Source organism: Oncorhynchus mykiss, chromosome 7, assembly GCF_013265735.2.
Source record: "Oncorhynchus mykiss isolate Arlee chromosome 7, USDA_OmykA_1.1, whole genome shotgun sequence".
Classification (NCBI taxonomy): Eukaryota; Metazoa; Chordata; class Actinopteri; order Salmoniformes; family Salmonidae; genus Oncorhynchus; species Oncorhynchus mykiss.
This window is the reverse complement of record NC_048571.1, coordinates 34,724,538-34,749,614: the sequence shown is the minus strand read 5'-3', so window position 1 is coordinate 34,749,614 and position 25,077 is coordinate 34,724,538. Positions and strand designations below refer to the sequence as shown.

The following is a 25,077-nucleotide window of genomic DNA, read 5'->3' as shown; positions in this document are numbered from 1 at the left end:
TAGGGTGCCATTTAAGGATAAATTCTCATTTGGGACTCCCGCCCACAATAAATTCATTGCTTCATCTAGGACTTGTTATTAGCTTTCAGCTTAATGACCTCTACGGGATCGGTGTCCCTCCCCACGGGACGGTTGAGCTAACGTAGGCTAACGTGATTAGCATGAGGTTGAGCTAACATAGGCTAACGTGATTAGCATGAGGTTGAGCTAACATAGGCTAACGTGATTAGCATGAGGTTGAGCTAACATAGGCTAACGTGATTAGCATGAGGTTGAGCTAAGATAGGCTAACGTGATTAGCATGAGGTTGAGCTAACATAGGCTAACGTGATTAGCATGAGGTTGAGCTAACATAGGCTAACGTGATTAGCATGAGGTTGAGCTAACGTAGGCTAACGTGATTAGCATGAGGTTGTGAGTAACAAGAACATCTCCCAGTACATAGACACATCTGATACGGGCAGAAAGCTAAAATTCGTGTTAATCTAACTGCACTGTCCAATTTACAGGAGTGATTTTCATTCTTATTTTTGACCCATAATTCAAAAACGGTGTATATATTTTTGAGTTTGTTTTATTTATGTAGAATGTGTATGTACATTTTCTTTTAAAAACTTGTAACTTTTGTTGTTGTTGTTGTTGAGTAGAATGACATGTCAGTGTGTTTAATAGTGTATGGCTCTGGGGCAAAGGAACAGAGTAATGCTTTTACAGACCATGTTGTCAAACCAACACAGAGAATGGGACACAGCAGGCAGGACGAAGAGGAAGCATTTATACGGATGACGATTCCCACAAATAGGACAACATGGTTATGGCACAAAGCTGTACACACAATACCAATTCAGTACTAATTCACTACTAATTCACTACTAATTCACTACCAATTCACTACTAATTCAATACTAATTAAATACTAATTCAGTACTAATTCAGTACTAATTCATATCCCCTGTTGTGTTCAAAAGGGAAAACATATTTGGAAGGTGGTTATGGCATGAAACCATTTTAATTGAAAACCCACATTTCATCCCATCTCGTGCCACACATTCTACTGAAAACCCACATTTCGTCCCATCTCGTGCCACACATTCTACTGAAAGCCCACATTTGGTCCCATCTCGTGCCACACATTCTACTGAAAGCCCACATTTGGTCCCATCTCGTGCCAGACATTATACTGAAAGCCCACATTTCATCCCATCTCGTGCCACACATTCTACTGAAAGCCCACATTTGGTCCCATCTCGTGCCACACATTATACTGCAAACCCACATTTGGTCTCATCTCGTGCCACACATTATACTGAAAAACCACATTTGGTCCCATCTCATGCCACACATTATACTGAAAGCCCACATTTGGTCCCATCTCGTGCCACACATTATACTGAAAACCCACATTTGGTCTCATCTCGTGCCACACATTCTACTGAAAGCCCACATTTGCTCCCATCTCCTTTCACACATTCTACTGAAAGCCCACATTTGGTCCCATCTCGTGCCACACATTCTACTGAAAGCCCATATTTGGTCTCATTTCGTGCCACACATTCTACTGAAAGCCCACATTTGGTCCCATCTCGTGCCACACATTCTCCTAAAAGCCCACATTTGGTCCCATCTCGTGCCACACATTCTACTGAAAGCCCACATTTGGTCTCATCTCGTGCCACACATTCTCCTGAAAGCCCACATTTGGTCCCATCTCGTGCCACACATTCTACTGAAAGCCCACATTTGGTCTCATCTCGTGCCACACATTCTACTGAAAGCCCACATTTGGTCCCATCTCGTGCCACACATTCTACTGAAAGCCCACATTTGGTCCCATCTCGTGCCACACATTCTCCTGAAAGCCCACATTTGGTCCCATCTCATGCCACACATTCTACTGAAAGCCCACATTTGGTCCCATCTCGTGCCACACATTCTCCTGAAAGCCCACATTTGGTCCCATCTCGTGCCACACATTCTACTGAAAGCCCACATTTGGTCTCATCTCGTGCCACACATTCTACTGAAAACCCACATTTCATCCCGTCTCGTGCCACACATTCTACTGAAAGCCCACATTTGGTCTCATCTCGTGCCACACATTCTACTGAAAGCCCACATTTGGTCCCATCTCGTGCCACACATTCTACTGAAAGCCCACATTTGGTCCCATCTCGTGCCACACATTCTCCTGATAGCCCACATTTGGTCCCATCTCATGCCACACATTCTACTGAAAGCCCACATTTGGTCCCATCTCGTGCCACACATTCTCCTGAAAGCCCACATTTGGTCCCATCTCGTGCCACACATTCTACTGAAAGCCCACATTTGGTCCCATCTCGTGCCACACATTCTCCTGAAAGCCCACATTTGGTCCCATCTCATGCCACACATTCTACTGAAAGCCCACATTTGGTCCCATCTCGTGCCACACATTCTCCTGAAAGCCCACATTTGGTCCCATCTCGTGCCACACATTCTACTGAAAGCCTACATTTGGTCCCATCTCGTGCCACACATTCTCCTGAAAGCCCACATTTGGTCCCATCTCGTGCCACACATTCTACTGAAAGCCCACATTTGGTCCCATCTCGTGCCACACATTCTACTGAAAGCCCACATTTGGTCCCATGTCGTGCCACACATTCTACTCAAAGCCCACATTTGGTCCCATCTCGTGCCACACATTATACTGAAAACCCACATTTCATCCCGTCTCGTGCCACACATTCTACTGAAAGCCCACATTTGGTCCCATCTCGTGCCACACATTCTACTGAAAGCCCACATTTGGTCCCATCTCGTGCCACACATTCTACTGAAAGCCCACATTTGGTCCCATCTCGTGCCACACATTCTACTGAAAGCCCACATTTGGTCCCATCTCGTGCCACACATTCTACTGAAAGCCCACATTTGGTCCCATCTCGTGCCACACATTCTACTGAAAGCCCACATTTGGTCCCATCTCGTGCCACACATTCTACTGAAAGCCCACATTTGGTCCCATCTCGTGCCACACATTCTCCTGAAAGCCCACATTTGGTCCCATCTCGTGCCACACATTCTACTGAAAGCCCACATTTGGTCCCATCTCGTGCCACACATTCTACTGAAAGCCCACATTTGGTCTCATCTCGTGCCACACATTCTCCTGAAAGCCCACATTTGGTCCCATCTCGTGCCACACATTCTACTGAAAACCCACATTTGGTCCCATCTCGTGCCACACATTCTACTGAAAGCCCACATTTGGTCCCATCTCGTGCCACACATTCTACTGAAAACCCACATTTGGTCCCATCTCGTGCCACACATTCTACTGAAAGCCCACATTTGGTCCCATCTCGTGCCACACATTCTCCTGAAAGCCCACATTTGGTCCCATCTCATGCCACACATTCTACTGAAAGCCCACATTTGGTCCCATCTCGTGCCACACATTCTACTGAAAGCCCACATTTGGTCCCATCTCGTGCCACACATTCTACTGAAAGCCCACATTTGGTCCCATCTCGTGCCACACATTCTACTGAAAGCCCACATTTGGTCTCATCTCGTGCCACACATTCTCCTGAAAGCCCACATTTGGTCCCATCTCGTGCCACACATTATACTGAAAACCCACATTTGGTCCCATCTCGTGCCACACATTCTACTGAAAGCCCACATTTGGTCCCATCTCGTGCCACACATTCTACTGAAAACCCACATTTGGTCCCATCTCGTGCCACACATTCTACTGAAAGCCCACATTTGGTCCCATCTCGTGCCACACATTCTACTGAAAGCCCACATTTGGTCCCATCTCGTGCCACACATTCTACTGAAAGCCCACATTTGGTCCCATCTCGTGCCACACATTCTCCTGAAAGCCCACATTTGGTCCCATCTCATGCCACACATTCTACTGAAAGCCCACATTTGGTCCCATCTCGTGCCACACATTCTACTGAAAGCCCACATTTGGTCCCATCTCGTGCCACACATTCTACTGAAAGCCCACATTTGGTCCCATCTCGTGCCACACATTCTACTGAAAGCCCACATTTGGTCTCATCTCGTGCCACACATTCTCCTGAAAGCCCACATTTGGTCCCATCTCGTGCCACACATTATACTGAAAACCCACATTTGGTCCCATCTCGTGCCACACATTCTACTGAAAGCCCACATTTGGTCCCATCTCGTGCCACACATTCTCCTAAAAGCCCACATTTGGTCCCATCTCGTGCCACACATTCTACTGAAAACCCACATTTGGTCCCATCTCGTGCCACACATTCTACTGAAAGCCCACATTTGGTCCCATCTCGTGCCACACATTCTCCTAAAAGCCCACATTTGGTCCCATCTCGTGCCACACATTCTACTGAAAACCCACATTTGGTCCCATCTCGTGCCACACATTCTACTGAAAGCCCACATTTGGTCCCATCTCGTGCCACACATTCTCCATGTGTTCTCTGATTCCCGTTCAGCAGTAAAACCCCTGAACACTATAAAGACGACTAGTTTGTGTTTTAGTTTTTTCCTGACAGAATGATCGCGTCACTCGTCACAAGTTCATCATGAGCTAAAAGCAGCCAGAAGTCTTGGACAAATCTAAAAAAACTATCTTTCCAGACGAAGTAGTGAAACTCTGAGTTAACTTGTAGCCAGAGTAAAGACTTCATACTCTAACCCTGGACAGCAGAATGATAGTGTACATTGAACTAGAAGACAATGACAATGTTGATGTGATGGAAAAAATAACTTAATAACAGTGAATTCAGCTCAGCGTTACTTCCTGTATGGGACCCAAAACGACACCATATTCCCTAGTCAAGTGCTTTTAACACCGGGCCCACGGAGTCCTCTGATCCATAATTAGCGCACTACGTAGAAGATAGGGTGTAATTTGGTATTCAGTCCCTCTGTCACATCTCAGCTGGTGTCTCAGCTCCGACTGACCCCTTTCGCCCTTGAAAGTTTATCTCCTCCTGGCGTGTGACATTTTGAATTAATCCAGTCTAAAGACCATCAAATATCAGAGACGTCTTCAAAGAGACCTTGTTGCTACTTCCTCTCTGCCCCCCCCCCCTCCCTACTTCCTCCCTGTCCCCCGCCACCCCCCACCACACACTCCCCTGGCCCGTTTAAAGAACTCGATCGGAGAAAACAAGCGGAAGGAAGCGTGACTCTGGTCTCACTGCGTCTGTCCGACTGTCTGACGTCGCTCAGCTCGGCTCTGGGCTAAATTGGCAAATCTGTGGCGAGCAGCGCCACTTGGTTTGTTGGTGTCATTAATACTTTAAAAGGCTGCATCGTGAAAGTGCCAACACACAGTACCTAAACATGTGCTTTGGCACCAGCGCCACGGATTCTAATTGGGAACCCTGAGCTGGGACAGAGTTCCAAATGTCAGCCTATTCCCGATGTAGTGCACTACTATTGACCAGGGCCCATAGGGAAGGGCCCATAGGGATATAGAGGAGATAGGGAGCCATTTGGAAAGGCACGTCTGGTCTGCTTTCAGAAGGAGAAGAACGTTGCACCTCCTCCTCTCCACTGCTTTTTAAAAAAAGCATCCCTCCATTATTCACAAGGAAGGTAGAGAAGATTTAAAGAAGATTAACCCTCTAACCTACTGTATCACAATGACACAAGACTCAACATAGTACCTAGGGCTCTTGGGGTGGCTGGTAGCCTAGTGGTTAGAGCGTTGGGCCAGTACCTGAAAGGTTGGGGTGGTGGCCTAGTGGTTAGAGCGTTGGGCCAGTAACCGAAAAGTTGGGGTGGCTGGTAGCCTAGTGGTTAGAGCGTTGGGCCAGTAACCAAAATGTTGGGGTGGCTGGTAGCCTAGTGGTTAGAGCGTTGGGCCAGTAACCGAAAGGTTGTGGCGGCTGGTAGCCTAGTGGTTAGAGCGTTGGGCTAGTAACTGAAATGTTGGGGAGTTGGGCCAGTAACTGAAAGGTTGGCGAGTTGGGCCAGTAACTGAAAGGTTGGGGAGTTGGGCCAGTAACTGAAAGGTTGGCGAGTTGGGCCAGTAACTGAAAGGTTGGGGAGTTGGGCCAGTAACTGAAAAGTTGGCGAGTTGGGCCAGTAACTGAAAGGTTGAGGAGTTGGGCCAGTAACTGAAAGTTTGGGGAGTTGTGCCAGTAACTGAAAGGTTTGGGGAGTTGGGCCAGTAACTGAAAGGTTGGCGAGTTGGGCCAGTAACTGAAAGGTTGGGGAGTTGGGCCAGTAACTGAAATGTTGGGGAGTTGGGCCAGTAACTGAAAGGTTGGGGAGTTGGGCCAGTAACTGAAAGGTTGGCGAGTTGTGCCAGTAACTGAAATGTTGGGGAGTTGGGCCAGTAACTGAAAGGTTGGGGAGTTGGGCCAGTAACTGAAAGGTTGGCGAGTTGGGCCAGTAACTGAAAGGTTGGGGTAGCAGGTAGCCTAGTGGTTAGAACGTTGGACTAGTAACCCGAAAGGTTGCTGAATCAAATCCCCTGAGCTTACAAGGTACAAATCTGTCGTTCTGCCCCCGAACAAGGCAGTTAACCCACTTTTAGGGCTCTAAAGTAGTGCACTATATAGGGAATAGGGCTCAAAAGTAGTGCACTAAATAGGGAACAGCGTGACATTCGTGACACAGGTCAAGATATCTGTGTGAAACAAGTGACGGTACGTTGTCAAAAGGGTTCCTAGCACACCTCGTCTGAAAGAACACGCTGCAGCAAATGAGCCTCAAGCAATATCGTCTTGGCAACACATCTTACCGGTACAACCAACCAATCATCTTAGAAGCAAAACCAAATGTGTTCAGACATAGAAAGAAGATAGACCTATCTATTAGGGTTGTTTGTGAGTGGGGGGGGGGACCACAGTGTCAACAATAATATTAAACCTTTTTTGAAGGTCTGTCGACAACAGCGACTGATTCACGCTCCACTTCCACTAGTCTGTCTGACGGTGTTGTTGGAGCAGCATGGCCCTGTCCGCTGTGTGAACGTGGTGAAATATTAACACGTGACATAGATATCAGAGTCAGAGGAGAGAAGAGACGAATGAAGAAGGAGAAGAAAGGGGAACAGAACGACGCCATCTCTACGTAGCTAGAAAACGCAGACCTCATTTCAAATGAGGAACACAGAGAAAAGAAGAGAGAGAGGGAGAGGGAGTAGAGGAGAGAAAGAGAGGGTCAGGAGTAGAGGGGGAGAGAGAGGGTCAGGGAGTAGAGGGGGGAGAGAGAGGGTCAGGGAGTAGAGAGGGAGAGAGGGTTAGGGAGTAGAGAGGGGAGAGAGAGGGTCAGGGAGTAGAGAGGGGAGAGAGAGGGTAAGGGAGTAGAGAGGGAGAGAGAGGGTCAGGGAGTAGAGAGGGGAGAGAGAGGGTCAGGGAGTAGAGAGGGGAGAGAGAGGGTCAGGGAGTAGATAGGGGAGAGAGAGGGTCAGTGAGTAGAGAGGGTAGAGAGAGTGTCAGGGATTCGAGGGGGAGAGAGAGGTTCAGGGATTATAGAGGGAGAGAGGGTCAGGGAGTAGAGAGGGAGAGAGGGTCAGGGAGTAGAGAGGGGAGAGAGAGGGTCAGTGAGTAGATAGGGGAGAGAGGGTCAGTGAGTAGAGAGGGGAGAGAGGGTAGGTGAGTAGAGAGGGGAGAGAGAGGGTCAGGGAGTAGAGAGGGGAGAGAGAGGGTCAGGGAGTAGAGAGGGGAGAGAGGGTCAGGGAGTAGAGAGGGGAGAGAGGGTCAGAGAGTAGAGAGGGGAGAAAGAAGGTCAGGGACTAGAGGAGGGAGAGAGGGTCAGTGAGTAGAGAGGGGAGAGAGGGTCAGAGAGTAGAGAGGGGAGAAAGAGGGTCAGTGAGTAGAGAGGGGAGAGAGGGTCAGTGAGTAGAGAGGGGAGAGAGAGGGTCAGGGAGTAGAGAGGGGAGCGAGAGGGTCAGGGAGTAGAGGAGGGAGAGAGGGTCAGTGAGTAGAGAGGGGAGAGAGGGTCAGTGAGTAGAGAGGGGAGAGAGAGGGTCAGAGAGTAGAGAGGGGAGAGAGAGGGTCAGTGAGTAGAGAGGGGAGAGAGAGGGTCAGGGAGTAGAGGAGGGAGAGAGGGTCAGTGAGTAGAAAGGGGAGAGAGGGTCAGTGAATAGAGAGGGGAGAGTGATGGTCAGTGAGTAGAGAGGGGAGAGAGGGTCAGTGAGTAGAGAGGGGAGAGAGAGGGTCAGGGAGTAGAGAGGGGAGAGAGAGGGTCAGGGAGTAGAGGAGGGAGAGAGGGTCAGTGAGTAGAGAAGGGAGAGAGGGTCAGTGAGTAGAGAGGGGAGAGAGAGGGTCAGAGAGTAGAGAGGGGAGAGAGGGTCAGGGAGTAGAGAGGGGAGAGAGAGGGTCAGGGAGTAGAGGAGGGAGAGAGGGTCAGTGAGTAGAGAGGGGGGAGAGGGTCAGTGAATAGAGAGGGGAGAGTGAGGGTCAGTGAGTAGAGAGGGGAGAGAGAGGGTCAGGGAGTAGAGAGGGGAAAGAGAGGGTCAGGGAGTAGAGGAGGGAAAAAGAGGGTCAGGGAGTAGAGAGGGGAGAGAGAGGGTCAGGGAGTAGAGGGGGGAGAGAGAAGGTCAGGGAGTAGAGAGGGGAGAGAGGGTCAGGGAGTAGAGAGGGGAGAGAGAGGGTCAGGGAATAGAGAGGGGAGAGAGAGGGTCAGGGAGTAGAGAGGGGAGAGAGAGGGTCAGGGACTAGAGAGGGAGAGAGAGGGTCAGGGAGTAGAGGAGGGAGAGAGAGGGTCAGGGAGTAGAGTGGAGAGAGAGAGGGTCAGGGAGTAGAGAGGAAGAGAGAGAGGGTCAGGGAGTAGAGAGGGGAGAGAGAGGGTTAGGAAGTAGAGAGGAAGAGAGAGATGGTTAGGAAGTAGAGAGGGGAAAGAGAGGGTTAGGAAGTAGAGAGGGAGAGAGAGAGGGTCAGGGAGTAGAGAGGGGAGAGATAGGGTCAGGGAGTAGAGAGGGGAGAGGGTCAGGGAGTAGAGAGGGGAGAGAGAGGGTCAGGGAGTAGAGGAGGGAGAGAGAGGGTCAGGGAGTAGAGAGGGGAGAGAGAGGGTCAGGGAGTAGAGAGGGGAGAGAGAGGGTCAGGGAGTAGAGGAGGGAGAGAGAGGGTCAGGGAGTAGAGGAGGGAGAGAGAGGGTCAGGGAGTAGAGAGGGGAGAGAGATGCCTGAATAGAGTGTTCACATACTGTGTGTCCAGATGGGTTGAATCAGTGGAGGCCCGCCTGACTGATGGAATTAGGGGAAACTCTGGCGTACATCTCAGAACACAGGACAGCTCAGATAAGTCACCCACCATTACTTCATTACAGTCCGCTGTGCCTTCAGGCAGGACATTTGGTTCAGACAATATGTTTGACTCTCTGTTGTTCTCTGCAAGCGTCCCAAATTGCTCCCTATTCCCTTTGGGTCCTGGTCAAAAGTAGTGCACTACCCTATAGGCCCTGTATACTGTAGGGCACTACCCTATAGGCCCTGGTCTAAAGTAGGGCACTACCCTATAGGCCCTGGTCTAAAGTAGAGCACTACCCTATAGGCCTTGGTCTAAAGTAGGGCACTAGCCTATAGGACCTGGTCTAAAGTAGGGCACTACCCTATAGGACCTGGTCTAAAGTAGGGCACTACCCTATAGTCTTTGGTCTAAAGTAGTGCACTACCCTATAGGACCTGGTCTAAAGTAGTGCACTACCCTATAGGCCCTGGTCTAAAGTAGGGCACTACCCTATAGGCCCTGGTCTAAAGTAGTGCACTACCCTATAGGTCCTGGTCTAAAGTAGTGCACTACCCGATAGGCCCTGGTCTAAAGTAGTGCACTACCCTATAGGACCTGGTCTAAAGTAGTGCACTACCCTATAGGCCCTGGTCTAAAGTAGGGCACTACCCTATAGGCCCTGGTCTAAAGTAGTGCACTACCCTATAGGTCCTGGTCTAAAGTAGTGCACAGTATATATAGAATAGGGTGGCATTTGGGATGCAAGGCCTTGACTCTACTCTCATTGAATTTCAATAGATGAATCCCTTCAACATAAATGACTGACTGAAGAGTTATGTTCCTAAAGTGGGTGTATACATCAGATCACATCAGATCACATCAGATCACATCAGGTCACATCAGATTAACATCAGATCACATCAGATCACATCAGATCACAACAGATCACATCAGATCACATACACATGGTTAGCAGATGTTAATGGGTCTTTACATCAGATCACATCAGGTCACATCAGATCAGATCACATCAGATCACATCAGATCACATCAGATCACATCAGGTCACATCAGATCAGATCACATCAGATCACATCAGATCACATCAGATAACATCAGATCACATCAGATTCACATCAGATCACATCAGATCACATCAGATTCACATCAGATCACATCAGATCACATCAGATCACATCAGATCACATCAGATTCACATCAGATTCACATCAGATCACATCAGATCACATCAGATCACATCAGATTCACATCAGATTCACATCAGATCACATCAGATCACATCAGATCACATCAGATTCACATCAGATTCACATCAGATCACATCAGATCACATCAGATCACATCAGATCACAACAGATCACATCAGATCACATCAGATCACATCAGATTCACATCAGATTCACATCAGATCACATCAGATCACATCAGATCACATCAGATTCACATCAGATCACATCAGATCACATCAGATCACATCAGATTCACATCAGATCACATCAGATTACATCAGATCACATACACATGGTTAGCAGATGTTAATGGGTCTTTACATCAGATCACATACACATGGTTAGCAGATGTTAATGGGTCTTTACATCAGATCACATCAGATCACATCAGATCACATCAGATCACATCAGATCACATACACACGGTTAGCAGATGTTAATGGCACAACACAGCCTTATTCTAAAATTAATGAAATTATATGTTTTTTCCCCCTCATCAATCTACACACAGTACCCCAGAATTGTAAAGTAGACGGTGGGAGTCAGGAAGCAGGGAGTCAGGAAGCAGGGAGCAGGGAGTCAGGGAGTCAGGAAGCAGGGAGTCAGGGAGTCAGGAAGCAGGGAGTCAGGAAGCAGGGAGCAGGGAGTCAGGGAGTCAGGGAGCAGGGAGTCAGGGAGTCAGGGAGCAGGGAGTCAGGAGTCAGGGAGTCAGGGAGTCAGGGAGCAGGGAGTCAGGGAGTCAGGGAGTCAGGAGTCAGGGAGAAGGGATTTAGGGAGCAGGGAGAAGGGAGCAGGGAGTCAGGGAGCAGGGAGTTAGGGAGTCAGGGAGCAGGGAGTCAGGGAGTCAGGAATCAGGGAGCAGGGAGTTAGGGAGTCAGGAAGCAGGGAGTCAGGGAGTCAGTGAGTCAGGAATCAGGGAGCAGGGAGTTAGGGAGTCAGGAAGCAGGGAGTCAGGGAGTCAGGAATCAGGGAGCAGGGAGTCAGGAAGCAGGGAGTCAGGGAGTCAGTGAGTCAGGAGTCAGGGAGCAGGGAGTTAGGGAGTCAGGGAGCAGGGAGTCAGGAATCAGGGAGCAGGGAGTCAGGAAGCAGGGAGTCAGGGAGTCAGTGAGTCAGGAATCAGGGAGCAGGGAGTTAGGGAGTCAGGAAGCAGAATCAGTTAGTGAGTTTAGTAAACAGGAACATGGAACGATACAAAAGAAGGTCAGCGTCTGATGACTGAAAGAACAGAGTGTTAGATATAAACGGTAAGTCATCAAGGCAGTAATGAAGTCCAGGTGTGACTGATGATGAGACGCAGGTGTAAGTAATGATGGGTTGCCAGGTTTGGGGAAAGATGGGTTGCCAGATTAGGTAAAAGATGGGTTGCCAGGTGTAAGAAATGAAGGGTTGCCAGGTGCAAGAAATGATTTGTTGCCAGGTTTGCATAAAGATGGGTTGCCATGTGTAAGTAATGATGGGTTGCCAGGTTTGCAAAAAAGATGGGTTTCCAGGTATAAGTATGATGGGTTGCCAGGTTTGCATAAAGATGGGTTGCCAGGTATAAGTAATGATGGGTTGCCAGGTGTAAATAAAGATGGGTTCCCAGGTTTGCGTAAAGATGGGTTGCCAGGTTTGCATAAAGATGGGGTTGCCAGGTTTGCATAAATATGGGTAGCCAGGTTTGTGTAAAATTGGATTACCAGGTTTGCGTGATTTTGGGGAAGAATTTAAGGGGTCTGAATACTTTACGAAGGCATTGTATATTTAATTAACCCCTGGAAACTGGAGACTGCGACACACACACACACACACACACACACACACACACACACACGTCGTCGTCCCTCATCCTCTCCTCCCTTTTTGTATCAAGGTCTGTAGTCAGCGTGGAGCCCAATGCCACTATTGCTTTTTATAGGTTCGTCACACTACCAAACCAATCCAAGTTGAGAGAGAAGAAAACGACTGAGCACTTCAGCGTGCTGACAGAACCAGCCTCAACACCCTGAGACACTACACACAGACAGAACCAGCCTCAACACCCTGAGACACTACACACAGACAGAACCAGCCTCAACACCCTGAGACACTACACACAGACAGAACCAGCCTCAACACCCTGAGACACTACACACAGACAGAACCAGCCTCAACACCCTGAGACACTACACACAGACAGAACCAGCCTCAACACCCTGAGACACTACACACAGACAGAACCAGCCTCAACACCCTGAGACACTACACACAGACAGAACCAGCCTCAACACCCTGAGACACTACACACAGACAGAACCAGCCTCAACACCCTGAGACACTACACACAGACAGAACCAGCCTCAACACCCTGAGACACTACACACAGACAGAACCAGCCTCAACACCCTGAGACACTACACACAGACAGAACCAGCCTCAACACCCTGAGACACTACACACAGACAGAACCAGCCTCAACACCCTGAGACACTACACACAGACAGAACCAGCCTCAACACACTGAGACACTACACACAGACAGAACCAGCCTCAACACCCTGAGACACTACACACAGACAGAACCAGCCTCAACACCCTGAGACACTACACACAGACAGAACCAACCTCAACACCCTGAGACACTACACACAGACAGAACCAGCCTCAACACCCTGAGACACTACACACAGACAGAACCAGCCTCAACACACAGACAGAACCAGCCTCAACACCCTGAGACACTACACACAGACAGAACCAGCCTCAACACCCTGAGACACTACACACAGACAGAACCAGCCTCAACACACAGACAGAACCAGCCTCAACACCCTGAGACACTACACACAGACAGAACCAGCCTCAACACCCTGAGACACTACACAGAGACAGAACCAGCCTCAACACACTGAGACAGTACACACAGACAGAACCAGCCTCAACACCCTGAGACACTACACACAGACAGAACCAACCTCAACACCCTGAGACACTACACACAGACAGAACCAGCCTCAACACCCTGAGACACTACACACAGACAGAACCAGCCTCAACACACAGACAGAACCAGCCTCAACACCCTGAGACACTACACACAGACAGAACCAGCCTCAACACCCTGAGACACTACACAGAGACAGAACCAGCCTCAACACACTGAGACAGTACACACAGACAGAACCAGCCTCAACACCCTGAGACACTACACACAGACAGAACCAGCCTCAACACACTGAGACAGTACACACAGACAGAACTAGCCTCAACACCCTGAGACACTACACACAGACAGAACCAGCCTCAACACCCTGAGACACTACACACAGACAGAACCAGCCTCAACACCCTGAGACACTACACACAGACAGAACCAGCCTCAACACCCTGAGACACTACACACAGACAGAACCAGCCTCAACACACTGAGACACTACACACAGACAGAACCAGCCTCAACACACAGACAGAACCAGCCTCAACACCCTGAGACACTACACACAGACAGAACCAGCCTCAACACCCTTGAGACACTACACACAGACAGAACCAGCCTCAACACCCTGAGACACTACACACAGACAGAACCAGCCTCAACACCCTGAGACACTACACACAGACAGAACCAGCCTCCAACACCCTGAGACACTACACACAGACAGAACCAGCCTCAACACACAGACAGAACCATCCTCAACACCCTGAGACACTACACACAGACAGAACCAGCCTCAACACCCTGAGACACTACACACAGACAGAACCAGCCTCAACACCCTGAGACACTACACACAGACAGAACCAGCCTCAACACACTGAGACACTACACACAGACAGAACCAGCCTCCAACACCCTGAGACACTACACACAGACAGAACCAGCCTCAACACCCTGAGACACTACACACAGACAGAACCAGCCTCAACACCCTGAGACACTACACACAGACAGAACCAGCCTCAACACACAGACAGAACCATCCTCAACACCCTGAGACACTACACACAGACAGAACCAGCCTCAACACCCTGAAACACTACACACAGACAGAACCAGCCTCAACACCCTGAGACACTACACACAGACAGAACCAGCCTCAACACCCTGAGACACTACACACAGACAGAACCAGCCTCAACACCCTGAAACACTACACACAGACAGAACCAACCTCAACACCCTGAGACACTACACACAGACAGAACCAGCCTCCAACACCCTGAGACACTACACACAGACAGAACCAGCCTCAACACCCTGAGACACTACACACAGACAGAACCAGCCTCAACACCCTGAAACACTACACACAGACAGAACCAGCCTCAACACCCTGAAACACTACATACAGACAGAACCAGTCTCAACACCCTGAGACACTACACACAGACAGAACCAGCCTCAACACACAGACAGAACCAGCCTCAAGACACAGACAGAACCAGCCTCAACACCCTGAGACACTACACACAGACAGAACCAGTCTCAACACCCTGAGACACTACACACAGAGAGAACCAGTCTCAACACCCTGAGACACTACACACAGACAGAACCAGCCTCAACACCCTGAGACACTACACACAGACAGAACCAACCTCAACACCCTGAGACACTACACACAGACAGAACCAACCTCAACACCCTGAAACACTACACACAGACAGAACCAGCCTCAACACCCTGAGACACTACACACAGACAGAACCAGCCTCAACACCCTGAGACACTACACACAGAGAGAACCAGTCTCAACACCCTGAGACACTACACACAGACAGAACCAGCCTCAACACCCTGAGACACTACACACAGACAGAACCAGCCTCAACACCCTGAGACACTACACACAGACAGAACCAGCCTCAACACACAGACAGAACCAGCCAAAATGGCACCCTATTCCCTACGTAGTACACTCGGTCCCATAGGGTTCAGGGTAAAGTAGTGCACTACGTAGTACACTAGGTCCCATAGGGTTCAGGGTAAAGTAGTGCACTACGTAGTACACTAGGTCCCATAGGGTTCAGGGTAAAGTAGTGCACTACGTAGTACACTAGGTCCCATAGGGTTCTGGGTAAAGAAGTAGTGCACTACGTAGTACACTAGGTCCCATAGGGTTCAGGGTAAAGTAGTGCACTACGTAGTACACTAGGTCCCATAGGGTTCAGGGTAAAGTAGTGCACTACGTAGTACACTCGGTCCCATAGGGTTCAGGGTAAAGTAGTGCACTACGTAGTACACTAGGTCCCATAGGGTTCTGGGTAAAGAAGTAGTGCACTACGTAGTACACTAGGTCCCATAGGGTTCAGGGTAAAGTAGTGCACTACGTAGTACACTAGGTCCCATAGGGTTCAGGGTAAAGTAGTGCACTACGTAGTACACTAGGTCCCATAGGGTTCAGGGTAAAGTAGTGCACTACGTAGTACACTCGGTCCCATAGGGTTCAGGGTAAAGTAGTGCACTACGTAGTACACTAGGTCCCATAGGGTTCAGGGTAAAGAAGTAGTGCACTACGTAGTACACTAGGTCCCATAGGGTTCAGGGTAAAGTAGTGCACTACGTAGTACACTAGGTCCCATAGGGTTCAGGGTAAAGTAGTGCACTACGTAGTACACTAGGTCCCATAGGGTTCAGGGTAAAGTAGTGCACTACGTAGTACACTAGGTCCCATAGGGTTCAGGGTAAAGTAGTGCACTACGTAGTACACTAGGTCCCATAGGGTTCAGGGTAAAGTAGTGCACTACGTAGTACACTAGGTCCCATAGGGTTCAGGGTAAAGTAGTGCACTACGTAGTACACTAGGTCCCATAGGGTTCAGGGTAAAGTAGTGCACTACGTAGTACACTAGGTCCCATAGGGTTCAGGGTAAAGAAGTAGTGCACTACGTAGTACACTAGGTCCCATAGGGTTCAGGGTAAAGTAGTGCACTACGTAGTACACTCGGTCCCATAGGGTTCAGGGTAAAGAAGTAGTGCACTACGTAGTACACTAGGTCCCATAGGGTTCTGGGTAAAGTAGTGCACTACGTAGTACACTAGGTCCCATAGGGTTCAGGGTAAAGTAGTGCACTACGTAGTACACTAGGTCCCATAGGGTTCAGGGTAAAGTAGTGCACTACGTAGTACACTAGGTCCCATAGGGTTCAGGGTAAAGTAGTGCACTACGTAGTACACTAGGTCCCATAGGGTTCAGGGTAAAGTAGTGCACTACGTAGTACACTAGGTCCCATAGGGTTCAGGGTAAAGTAGTGCACTACGTAGTACACTAGGTCCCATAGGGTTCTGGGTAAAGAAGTGCACTACGTAGTACACTAGGTCCCATAGGGTTCAGGGTAAAGTAGTGCACTACGTAGTACACTAGGTCCCATAGGGTTCAGGGTAAAGTAGTGCACTACGTAGTACACTAGGTCCCATAGGGTTCAGGGTAAAGTAGTGCACTACGTAGTACACTAGGTCCCATAGGGTTCAGGGTAAAGTAGTGCACTACGTAGTACACTCGGTCCCATAGGGTTCTGGGTAAAGTAGTGCACTACGTAGTACACTAGGTCCCATAGGGTTCTGGGTAAAGTAGTGCACTACGTAGTACACTAGGTCCCATAGGGTTCAGGGTAAAGTAGTGCACTACGTAGTACACTAGGTCCCATAGGGTTCAGGGTAAAGTAGTGCACTACGTAGTACACTAGGTCCCATAGGGTTCAGGGTAAAGTAGTGCACTACGTAGTACACTAGGTCCCATAGGGTTCAGGGTAAAGTAGTGCACTACGTAGTACACTAGGTCCCATAGGGTTCAGGGTAAAGTAGTGCACTACGTAGTACACTAGGTCCCATAGGGTTCTGGGTAAAGAAGTGCACTACGTAGTACACTAGGTCCCATAGGGTTCAGGGTAAAGTAGTGCACTACGTAGTACACTAGGTCCCATAGGGTTCAGGGTAAAGTAGTGCACTACGTAGTACACTAGGTCCCATAGGGTTCAGGGTAAAGTAGTGCACTACGTAGTACACTAGGTCCCATAGGGTTCAGGGTAAAGTAGTGCACTACGTAGTACACTCGGTCCCATAGGGTTCTGGGTAAAGTAGTGCACTACGTAGTACACTAGGTCCCATAGGGTTCTGGGTAAAGTAGTGCACTACGTAGTACACTAGGTCCCATAGGGTTCAGGGTAAAGTAGTGCACTACGTAGTACACTCGGTCCCATAGGGTTCAGGGTAAAGTAGTGCACTACGTAGTACACTAGGTCCCATAGGGTTCAGGGTAAAGTAGTGCACTACGTAGTACACTAGGTCCCATAGGGTTCAGGGTAAAGAAGTAGTGCACTACGTAGTACACTAGGTCCCATAGGGTTCAGGGTAAAGTAGTGCACTACGTAGTACACTAGGTCCCATAGGGTTCAGGGTAAAGTAGTGCACTACGTAGTACACTAGGTCCCATAGGGTTCAGGGTAAAGTAGTGCACTACGTAGTACACTAGGTCCCATAGGGTTCAGGGTAAAGAAGTAGTGCACTACGTAGTACACTAGGTCCCATAGGGTTCAGGGTAAAGTAGTGCACTACGTAGTACACTAGGTCCCATAGGGTTCAGGGTAAAGAAGTAGTGCACTACGTAGTACACTCGGTCCCATAGGGTTCAGGGTAAAGTAGTGCACTACGTAGTACACTCGGTCCCATAGGGTTCAGGGTAAAGTAGTGCACTACGTAGTACACTCGGTCCCATAGGGTTCAGGGTAAAGTAGTGCACTACGTAGTACACTAGGTCCCATAGGGTTCAGGGTAAAGTAGTGCACTACGTAGTACACTAGGTCCCATAGGGTTCAGGGTAAAGTAGTGCACTACGTAGTACACTAGGTCCCCATAGGGTTCAGGGTAAAGTAGTGCACTACGTAGTACACTAGGTCCCATAGGGTTCAGGGTAAAGTAGTGCACTACGTAGTACACTAGGTCCCATAGGGTTCAGGGTAAAGTAGTGCACTACGTAGTACACTAGGTCCCATAGGGTTCAGGGTAAAGTAGTGCACTACGTAGTACACTAGGTCCCCATAGGGTTCAGGGTAAAGTAGTGCACTACGTAGTACACTCGGTCCCATAGGGTTCAGGGTAAAGTAGTGCACTACGTAGTACACTAGGTCCCATAGGGTTCAGGGTAAAGTAGTGCACTACGTAGTACACTAGGTCCCATAGGGTTCAGGGTAAAGTAGTGCACTACGTAGTACACTAGGTCCCATAGGGTTCAGGGTAAAGTAGTGCACTACGTAGTACACTAGGTCCCATAGGGTTCAGGGTAAAGTAGTGCACTACGTAGTACACTAGGTCCCATAGGGTTCAGGGTAAAGTAGTGCACTACGTAGTACACTAGGTCCCATAGGGTTCAGGGTAAAGTAGTGCACTACGTAGTACACTCGGTCCCATAGGGTTCAGGGTAAAGTAGTGCACTACGTAGTACACTAGGTCCCATAGGGTTCAGGGTAAAGTAGTGCACTACGTAGTACACTAGGTCCCATAGGGTTCAGGGTAAAGTAGTGCACTACGTAGTACACTAGGTCCCATAGGGTTCAGGGTAAAGTAGTGCACTACGTAGTACACTAGGTCCCATAGGGTTCAGGGTAAAGTAGTGCACTACGTAGTACACTAGGTCCCATAGGGTTCAGGGTAAAGTAGTGCACTACGTAGTACACTAGGTCCCATAGGGTTCAGGGTAAAGTAGTGCACTACGTAGTACACTAGGTCCCATAGGGTTCAGGGTAAAGTAGTGCACTACGTAGTACACTAGGTCCCATAGGGTTCAGGGTAAAGTAGTGCACTACGTAGTACACTAGGTCCCATAGGGTTCAGGGTAAAGTAGTGCACTACGTAGTACACTAGGTCCCATAGGGTTCAGGGTAAAGTAGTGCACTACGTAGTACACTAGGTCCCATAGGGTTCAGGGTAAAGTAGTGCACTACGTAGTACACTAGGTCCCATAGGGTTCAGGGTAAAGTAGTGCACTACGTAGTACACTAGGTCCCATAGGGTTCAGGGTAAAGTAGTGCACTACGTAGTACACTAGGTCCCATAGGGTTCAGGGTAAAGTAGTGCACTACGTAGTACACTAGGTCCCATAGGGTTCAGGGTAAAGTAGTGCACTACGTAGTACACTAGGTCCCATAGGGTTCAGGGTAAAGTAGTGCACTACGTAGTACACTAGGTCCCATAGGGTTCAGGGTAAAGTAGTGCACTACGTAGTACACTAGGTCCCATAGGGTTCAGGGTAAAGTAGTGCACTACGTAGTACACTAGGTCCCATAGGGTTCAGGGTAAAGTAGTGCACTACGTAGTACACTAGGTCCCATAGGGTTCAGGGTAAAGTAGTGCACTACGTAGTACACTAGGTCCCATAGGGTTCAGGGTAAAGTAGTGCACTACGTAGTACACTCGGTCCCATAGGGTTCAGGGTAAAGTAGTGCACTACGTAGTACACTAGGTCCCATAGGGTTCAGGGTAAAGTAGTGCACTACGTAGTACACTAGGTCCCATAGGGTTCAGGGTAAAGTAGTGCACTACGTAGTACACTAGGTCCCATAGGGTTCAGGGTAAAGTAGTGCACTACGTAGTACACTAGGTCCCATAGGGTTCAGGGTAAAGTAGTGCACTACGTAGTACACTAGGTCCCCATAGGGTTCAGGGTAAAGTAGTGCACTACGTAGTACACTAGGTCCCATAGGGTTCAGGGTAAAGTAGTGCACTACGTAGTACACTAGGTCCCATAGGGTTCAGGGTAAAGTAGTGCACTACGTAGTACACTAGGTCCCATAGGGTTCAGGGTAAAGTAGTGCACTACGTAGTACACTAGGTCCCATAGGGTTCAGGGTAAAGTAGTGCACTACGTAGTACACTAGGTCCCCATAGGGTTCAGGGTAAAGTAGTGCACTACGTAGTACACTAGGTCCCATAGGGTTCAGGGTAAAGTAGTGCACTACGTAGTACACTAGGTCCCATAGGGTTCAGGGTAAAGTAGTGCACTACGTAGTACACTAGGTCCCATAGGGTTCTGGGTAAAGTAGTGCACTACGTAGTACACTAGGTCCCATAGGGTTCAGGGTAAAGTAGTGCACTACGTAGTACACTAGGTCCCATAGGGTTCAGGGTAAAGTAGTGCACTACGTAGTGGATATTTTTCCCTCTGGGGACGTATTGTTTTGTATTATTTTATTCTCCCATTACAGACTGAAAATGAAATTGGCATTTCTGTTTAAGCTTCACAAATTGATTTCTCACCCCCCTGGGTGGTAAGTAATAAGAATTACTGAGCATGAAAGAGAAGCAATCGTTTCAGCATTTAAAAATAAAAAAGTTACACGAAGAAAACCTACACTCTCATTTATTTTTTCTTGCCCCGTAACCTGAATCAGTTTTCTTCAAGGTTTCAAAAGACAATGTGAGGTGTTTTTTTTTTGGGGGGAGGGGGGTTTCAATCCCTACATTACACCAGAAATTCGAGTTAAGGCCTTCTCTCCACAAACCTATTAACAACTGCTTTCAAACTCCTTCCATCCAGTACCTCATGACAACATCACCTCCACGTTAACAGTGTTGGATAACACAGCTCCTTCCATCCAGTACCTCCTGATAACACAACATCACCTCCACGTTAACAGTGTTGGATAACACAGCTCCTTCCATCCAGTACCTCCTGATAACACAACATCACCTCCACGTTAACAGTGTTGGATAACACAGCTCCTTCCATCCAGTACCTCCTGATAACACAGCTCCTTCCATCCAATACCTCCTGATAACATCACCTCCATGTTAACAGTGTTGGATAACACAGCTGCTTCCATCCAATACCCCCTGATAACACAGCTCCTTCCATCCAGTACCTCCTGATAACACAGCTCCTTCCATCCAGTACCTCCTGATAACACAGCTCCTTCCATCCAATACCTCCTGATAACACAGCTCCTTCCATCCTATACCTCCTGATAACTCAGCTCCTTCCATCCAATACCTCCTGATAACACAGCTCCTTCCATCCAATACCTCCTGATAACACAGCTCCTTCCATCCTATACCTCCTGATAACACAGCTCCTTCCATCCAATACCTCCTGATAACACAGCTCCTTCCATCCAATACCTCCTGATAACACAGCTCCTTCCATCCAGTACCTCCTGATAACACAGCTCCTTCCATCCAATACCTCCTGATAACACAGCTCCTTCCATCCAGTACCTCCTGATAACACAGCTCCTTCCATCCAATAACTCCTGACAACATCACCTCCATGATGGATAACACAGCTCCTTCCATCCAGTACCTCCTGATAACATCACCTCCATGTTGGATAACACAGCTCCTTCCATCCAATACCTCCTGATAACACAGCTCCTTCCATCCAATACCTCCTGATAACACAGCTCCTTCCATCCAATACCTCCTGATAACACAGCTCTTTCCATCCAATACCTCCTGATAACACAGCTCCTTCCATCCAATAACTCCTGATAACATCACCTCCATGTTGGATAACACAGCTCCTTCCATCCAATACCTCCTGATAACACAGCTCCTTCCATCCAATACCTCCTGATAACACAGCTCTTTCCATCCAATACCTCCTGATAACACAGCTCCTTCCATCCAATACCTCCTGATAACACAGCTCCTTCCATCCAATACCCCCTGATAACACAGCTCCTTCCATCCAATACCTCCTGACAACACAGCTCCTTCTATCCAGTACCTCCTGATAACACAGCTCCTTCCATCCAATACCTCCTGATAACACATCTCCTTCCATCCTATACCTCCTGACAACATCACCTCCATGTTGGATAACACAGCTCCTTCCATCCGGTACCTCCTGATAACATCACCTCCACGTTGGATAACACAGCTCCTTCCATCCAATACCTCCTGATAACACATCTCTTTCCATCCAGTACCTCCTGATAACACAGCTCCTTCCATCCAATACCTCCTGACAACATCACCTACATGTTGGATAACACAGCTCCTTCCATCCAATACCTCCTGATAACACAGCTCCTTCCATCCAGTACCTCCTGATAACACTGCTCCTTCCATCCAGTACCTCCTGATAACACAGCTCTTTCCATCCAGTACCTCCTGATAACACAGCTCCTTCCATCCAATACCTCCTGATAACACAGCTCCTTCCATCCAATACCTCCTGATAACACAGCTCCTTCCATCCAATACCTCCTGATAACACAGCTCCTTCCATCCAGTACCTCCTGATAACACAGCTCCTTCCATCCAGTACCTCCTGATAACACAGCTCCTTCCATCCAGTACCTCCTGATAACATCACCTTCATGTTGGATAACACAGCTCCTACCATCCAATACCTCCTGATAACACAGCTCCTTCAATCCAGTACCTCCTGATAACACAGCTCCTTCCATCCAGTACCTCCTGATAACACAGCTCCTTCCATCCAGTACCTCCTGATAACACAGCTCCTTCCATCCAGTACCTCCTGATAACATCACCTCCATGTTGGATAACACAGCTCCTTCCATCCAATACCTCCTGATAACACAGCTCCTTCCATCCAATACCTCCTGACAACACAGCTCCTTCCATCCAGTACCTCCTGATAACATCACCTCCATGTTGGATAACACAGCTCCTTCCATCCAATACCTCCTGATAACACAGCTCCTTCCATCCAGTACCTCCTGATAACATCACCTCCATGTTGGATAACACAGCTCCTACCATCCAATACCTCCTGATAACACAGCTCCTTCCATCCAATACCTCCTGATAACACAGCTCCTTCCATCCAATACCTCCTGATAACACAGCTCCTTCCATCCAATACCTCCTGATAACACAGCTCCTTCCATACAATACCTCCTGATAACACAGCTCTTTCCATCCAATACCTCCTGATAACACAGCTCCTTCCATCCAATACCTCCTGATAACACAGCTCCTTCCATCCAATACCCCCTGATAACACAGCTCCTTCCACCCAGTACCTCCTGATAACACAGCTCCTTCCATCCAATACCTCCTGACAACACAGCTCCTTCCATCCAGTACCTCCTGATAACACAGCTCCTTCCATCCAATACCTCCTGATAACACATCTCCTTCCATCCTATACCTTCTGACAACATCACCTCCATGTTGGATAACACAGCTCCTTCCATCCAATACCTCCTGATAACACAGCTCCTTCCATCCAATACCTCCTGACAACATCACCTCCATGTTGGATAACACAGCTCCTTCCATCCAATACCTCCTGATAACACAGCTCCTTCCATCCAGTACCTCCTGATAACACAGCTCCTTCCATCCAGTACCTCCTGATAACACAGCTCCTTCCATCCAGTACCTCCTGATAACACAGCTCCTTCCATCCAATACCTCCTGATAACACAGCTCCTTCCATCCAATACCCCCTGATAACACAGCTCCTTCCATCCAATACCTCCTGATAACACAGCTCCTTCCATCCTATACCTCCTGATAACACAGCTCCTTCCATCCAATACCTCCTGATAACACATCTCCTTCCATCCTATACCTCCTGATAACACATCTCCTTCCATCCTATACCTCCTATACCTGCATCCTATAACTCCTCTATTGAATGAGAAGGTCAGTCAGCTGTTGGTAACAGAACCTCTGTCTATTGAATGAGAAGGTCAGTCCGCTGTTGGTAACAGAACCTCTGTCTATTGAATGAGAAGGTCAGTCAGCAGTTGGTAACAGAACCTCTGTCTATTGAATGAGAAGGTCAGTCAGCTGTTGGTAACAGAACCTCTGTCTATTGAATGAGAAGGTCAGTCCGCTGTTGGTAACAGAACCTCTGTCTATTGAATGAGAAGGTCAGTCAGCAGTTGGTAACAGAACCTCTGTCTATTGAGTGAGAAGGTCAGTCAGCTGTTGGTAACAGAACCTCTGTCTATTGAATGAGAAGGTCAGTCAGCAGTTGGTAACAGAACCTCTGTCTATTGAGTGAGAAGGTCAGTCAGCTGTTGGTAACAGAACCTCTGTCTATTGAATGAGAAGGTCAGTCCGCTGTTGGTAACAGAACCTCTGTCTATTGAATGAGAAGGTCAGTCCGCTGTTGGTAACAGAACCTCTGTCTATTGAATGAGAAGGTCAGTCAGCTGTTGTTAACAGAACCTCTGTCTATTGAATGAGAAGGTCAGTCCGCTGTTGGTAACAGAACCGCTGTCTATTGAATGAGAAGGTCAGTCAGCTGTTGGTAACAGAACCTCTGTCTATTGAATGAGAAGGTCAGTCAGCTGTTGGTAACAGAACCTCTGTCTATTGAATGAGAAGGTCAGTCAGCAGTTGGTAACAGAACCTCTGTCTATTGAATGAGAAGGTCAGTCAGCAGTTGGTAACAGAACCTCTGTCTATTGAATGAGAAGGTCAGTCAGCTGTTGGTAACAGAACCTCTGTCTATTGAATGAGAAGGTCAGTCAGCAGTTGGTAACAGAACCTCTGTCTATTGAATGAGAAGGTCAGTCAGCTGTTGGTAACAGAACCTCTGTCTATTGAATGAGAAGGTCAGTCCGCTGTTGGTAACAGAACCGCTGTCTATTGAATGAGAAGGTCAGTCAGCTGTTGGTAACAGAACCTCTGTCTATTGAATGAGAAGGTCAGTCAGCTGTTGGTAACAGAACCACTGTCTATTGAATGAGAAGGTCAGTCAGCTGTTGGTAACA

General features: G+C 48.4%; 2 protein-coding genes across 6 annotated transcripts in view; both read right to left on the bottom strand.

Moving 5' to 3' along the window:
* LOC110517647 (protocadherin-9) overlaps positions 1–25,077 on the bottom strand; it is a 521,577-nt gene that overhangs the window by 303,938 nt on the left and 192,562 nt on the right. The gene's annotated exons all lie outside the window — the stretch shown is intronic.
* LOC118965286 lies at positions 20,805–23,214 on the bottom strand. Of its 4 annotated transcripts, none has more exons than XR_005052572.1 (2): positions 21,115–23,210; positions 20,805–21,047 (listed from the first exon to the last, which is right to left on the bottom strand). XR_005052572.1 is itself a non-coding variant. In XM_036983166.1 (2 exons), the coding sequence occupies exon 1, from the start codon at positions 22,637–22,639 to the stop codon at positions 21,170–21,172; it is 1,470 nt and encodes a 489-aa protein (XP_036839061.1). In that variant the 5' UTR covers positions 22,640–23,214; the 3' UTR covers positions 20,806–21,114; positions 21,147–21,169. The 4 variants fall into 4 exon arrangements, 3 of the variants coding, with proteins under 3 accessions (XP_036839061.1, XP_036839062.1, XP_036839064.1); XM_036983166.1 differs by having other exon boundaries at positions 20,806–21,114; positions 21,147–23,214; XM_036983167.1 differs by having other exon boundaries at positions 20,812–21,592; positions 21,731–23,208.

Coding starts and splice junctions, on each gene's coding strand:
- LOC118965286 (XM_036983166.1), bottom strand. CDS start 22,639: ATGGAAGGAGCTGTGTTATCAGGAGGTACTGGATGGAAGGAGCTGTGT.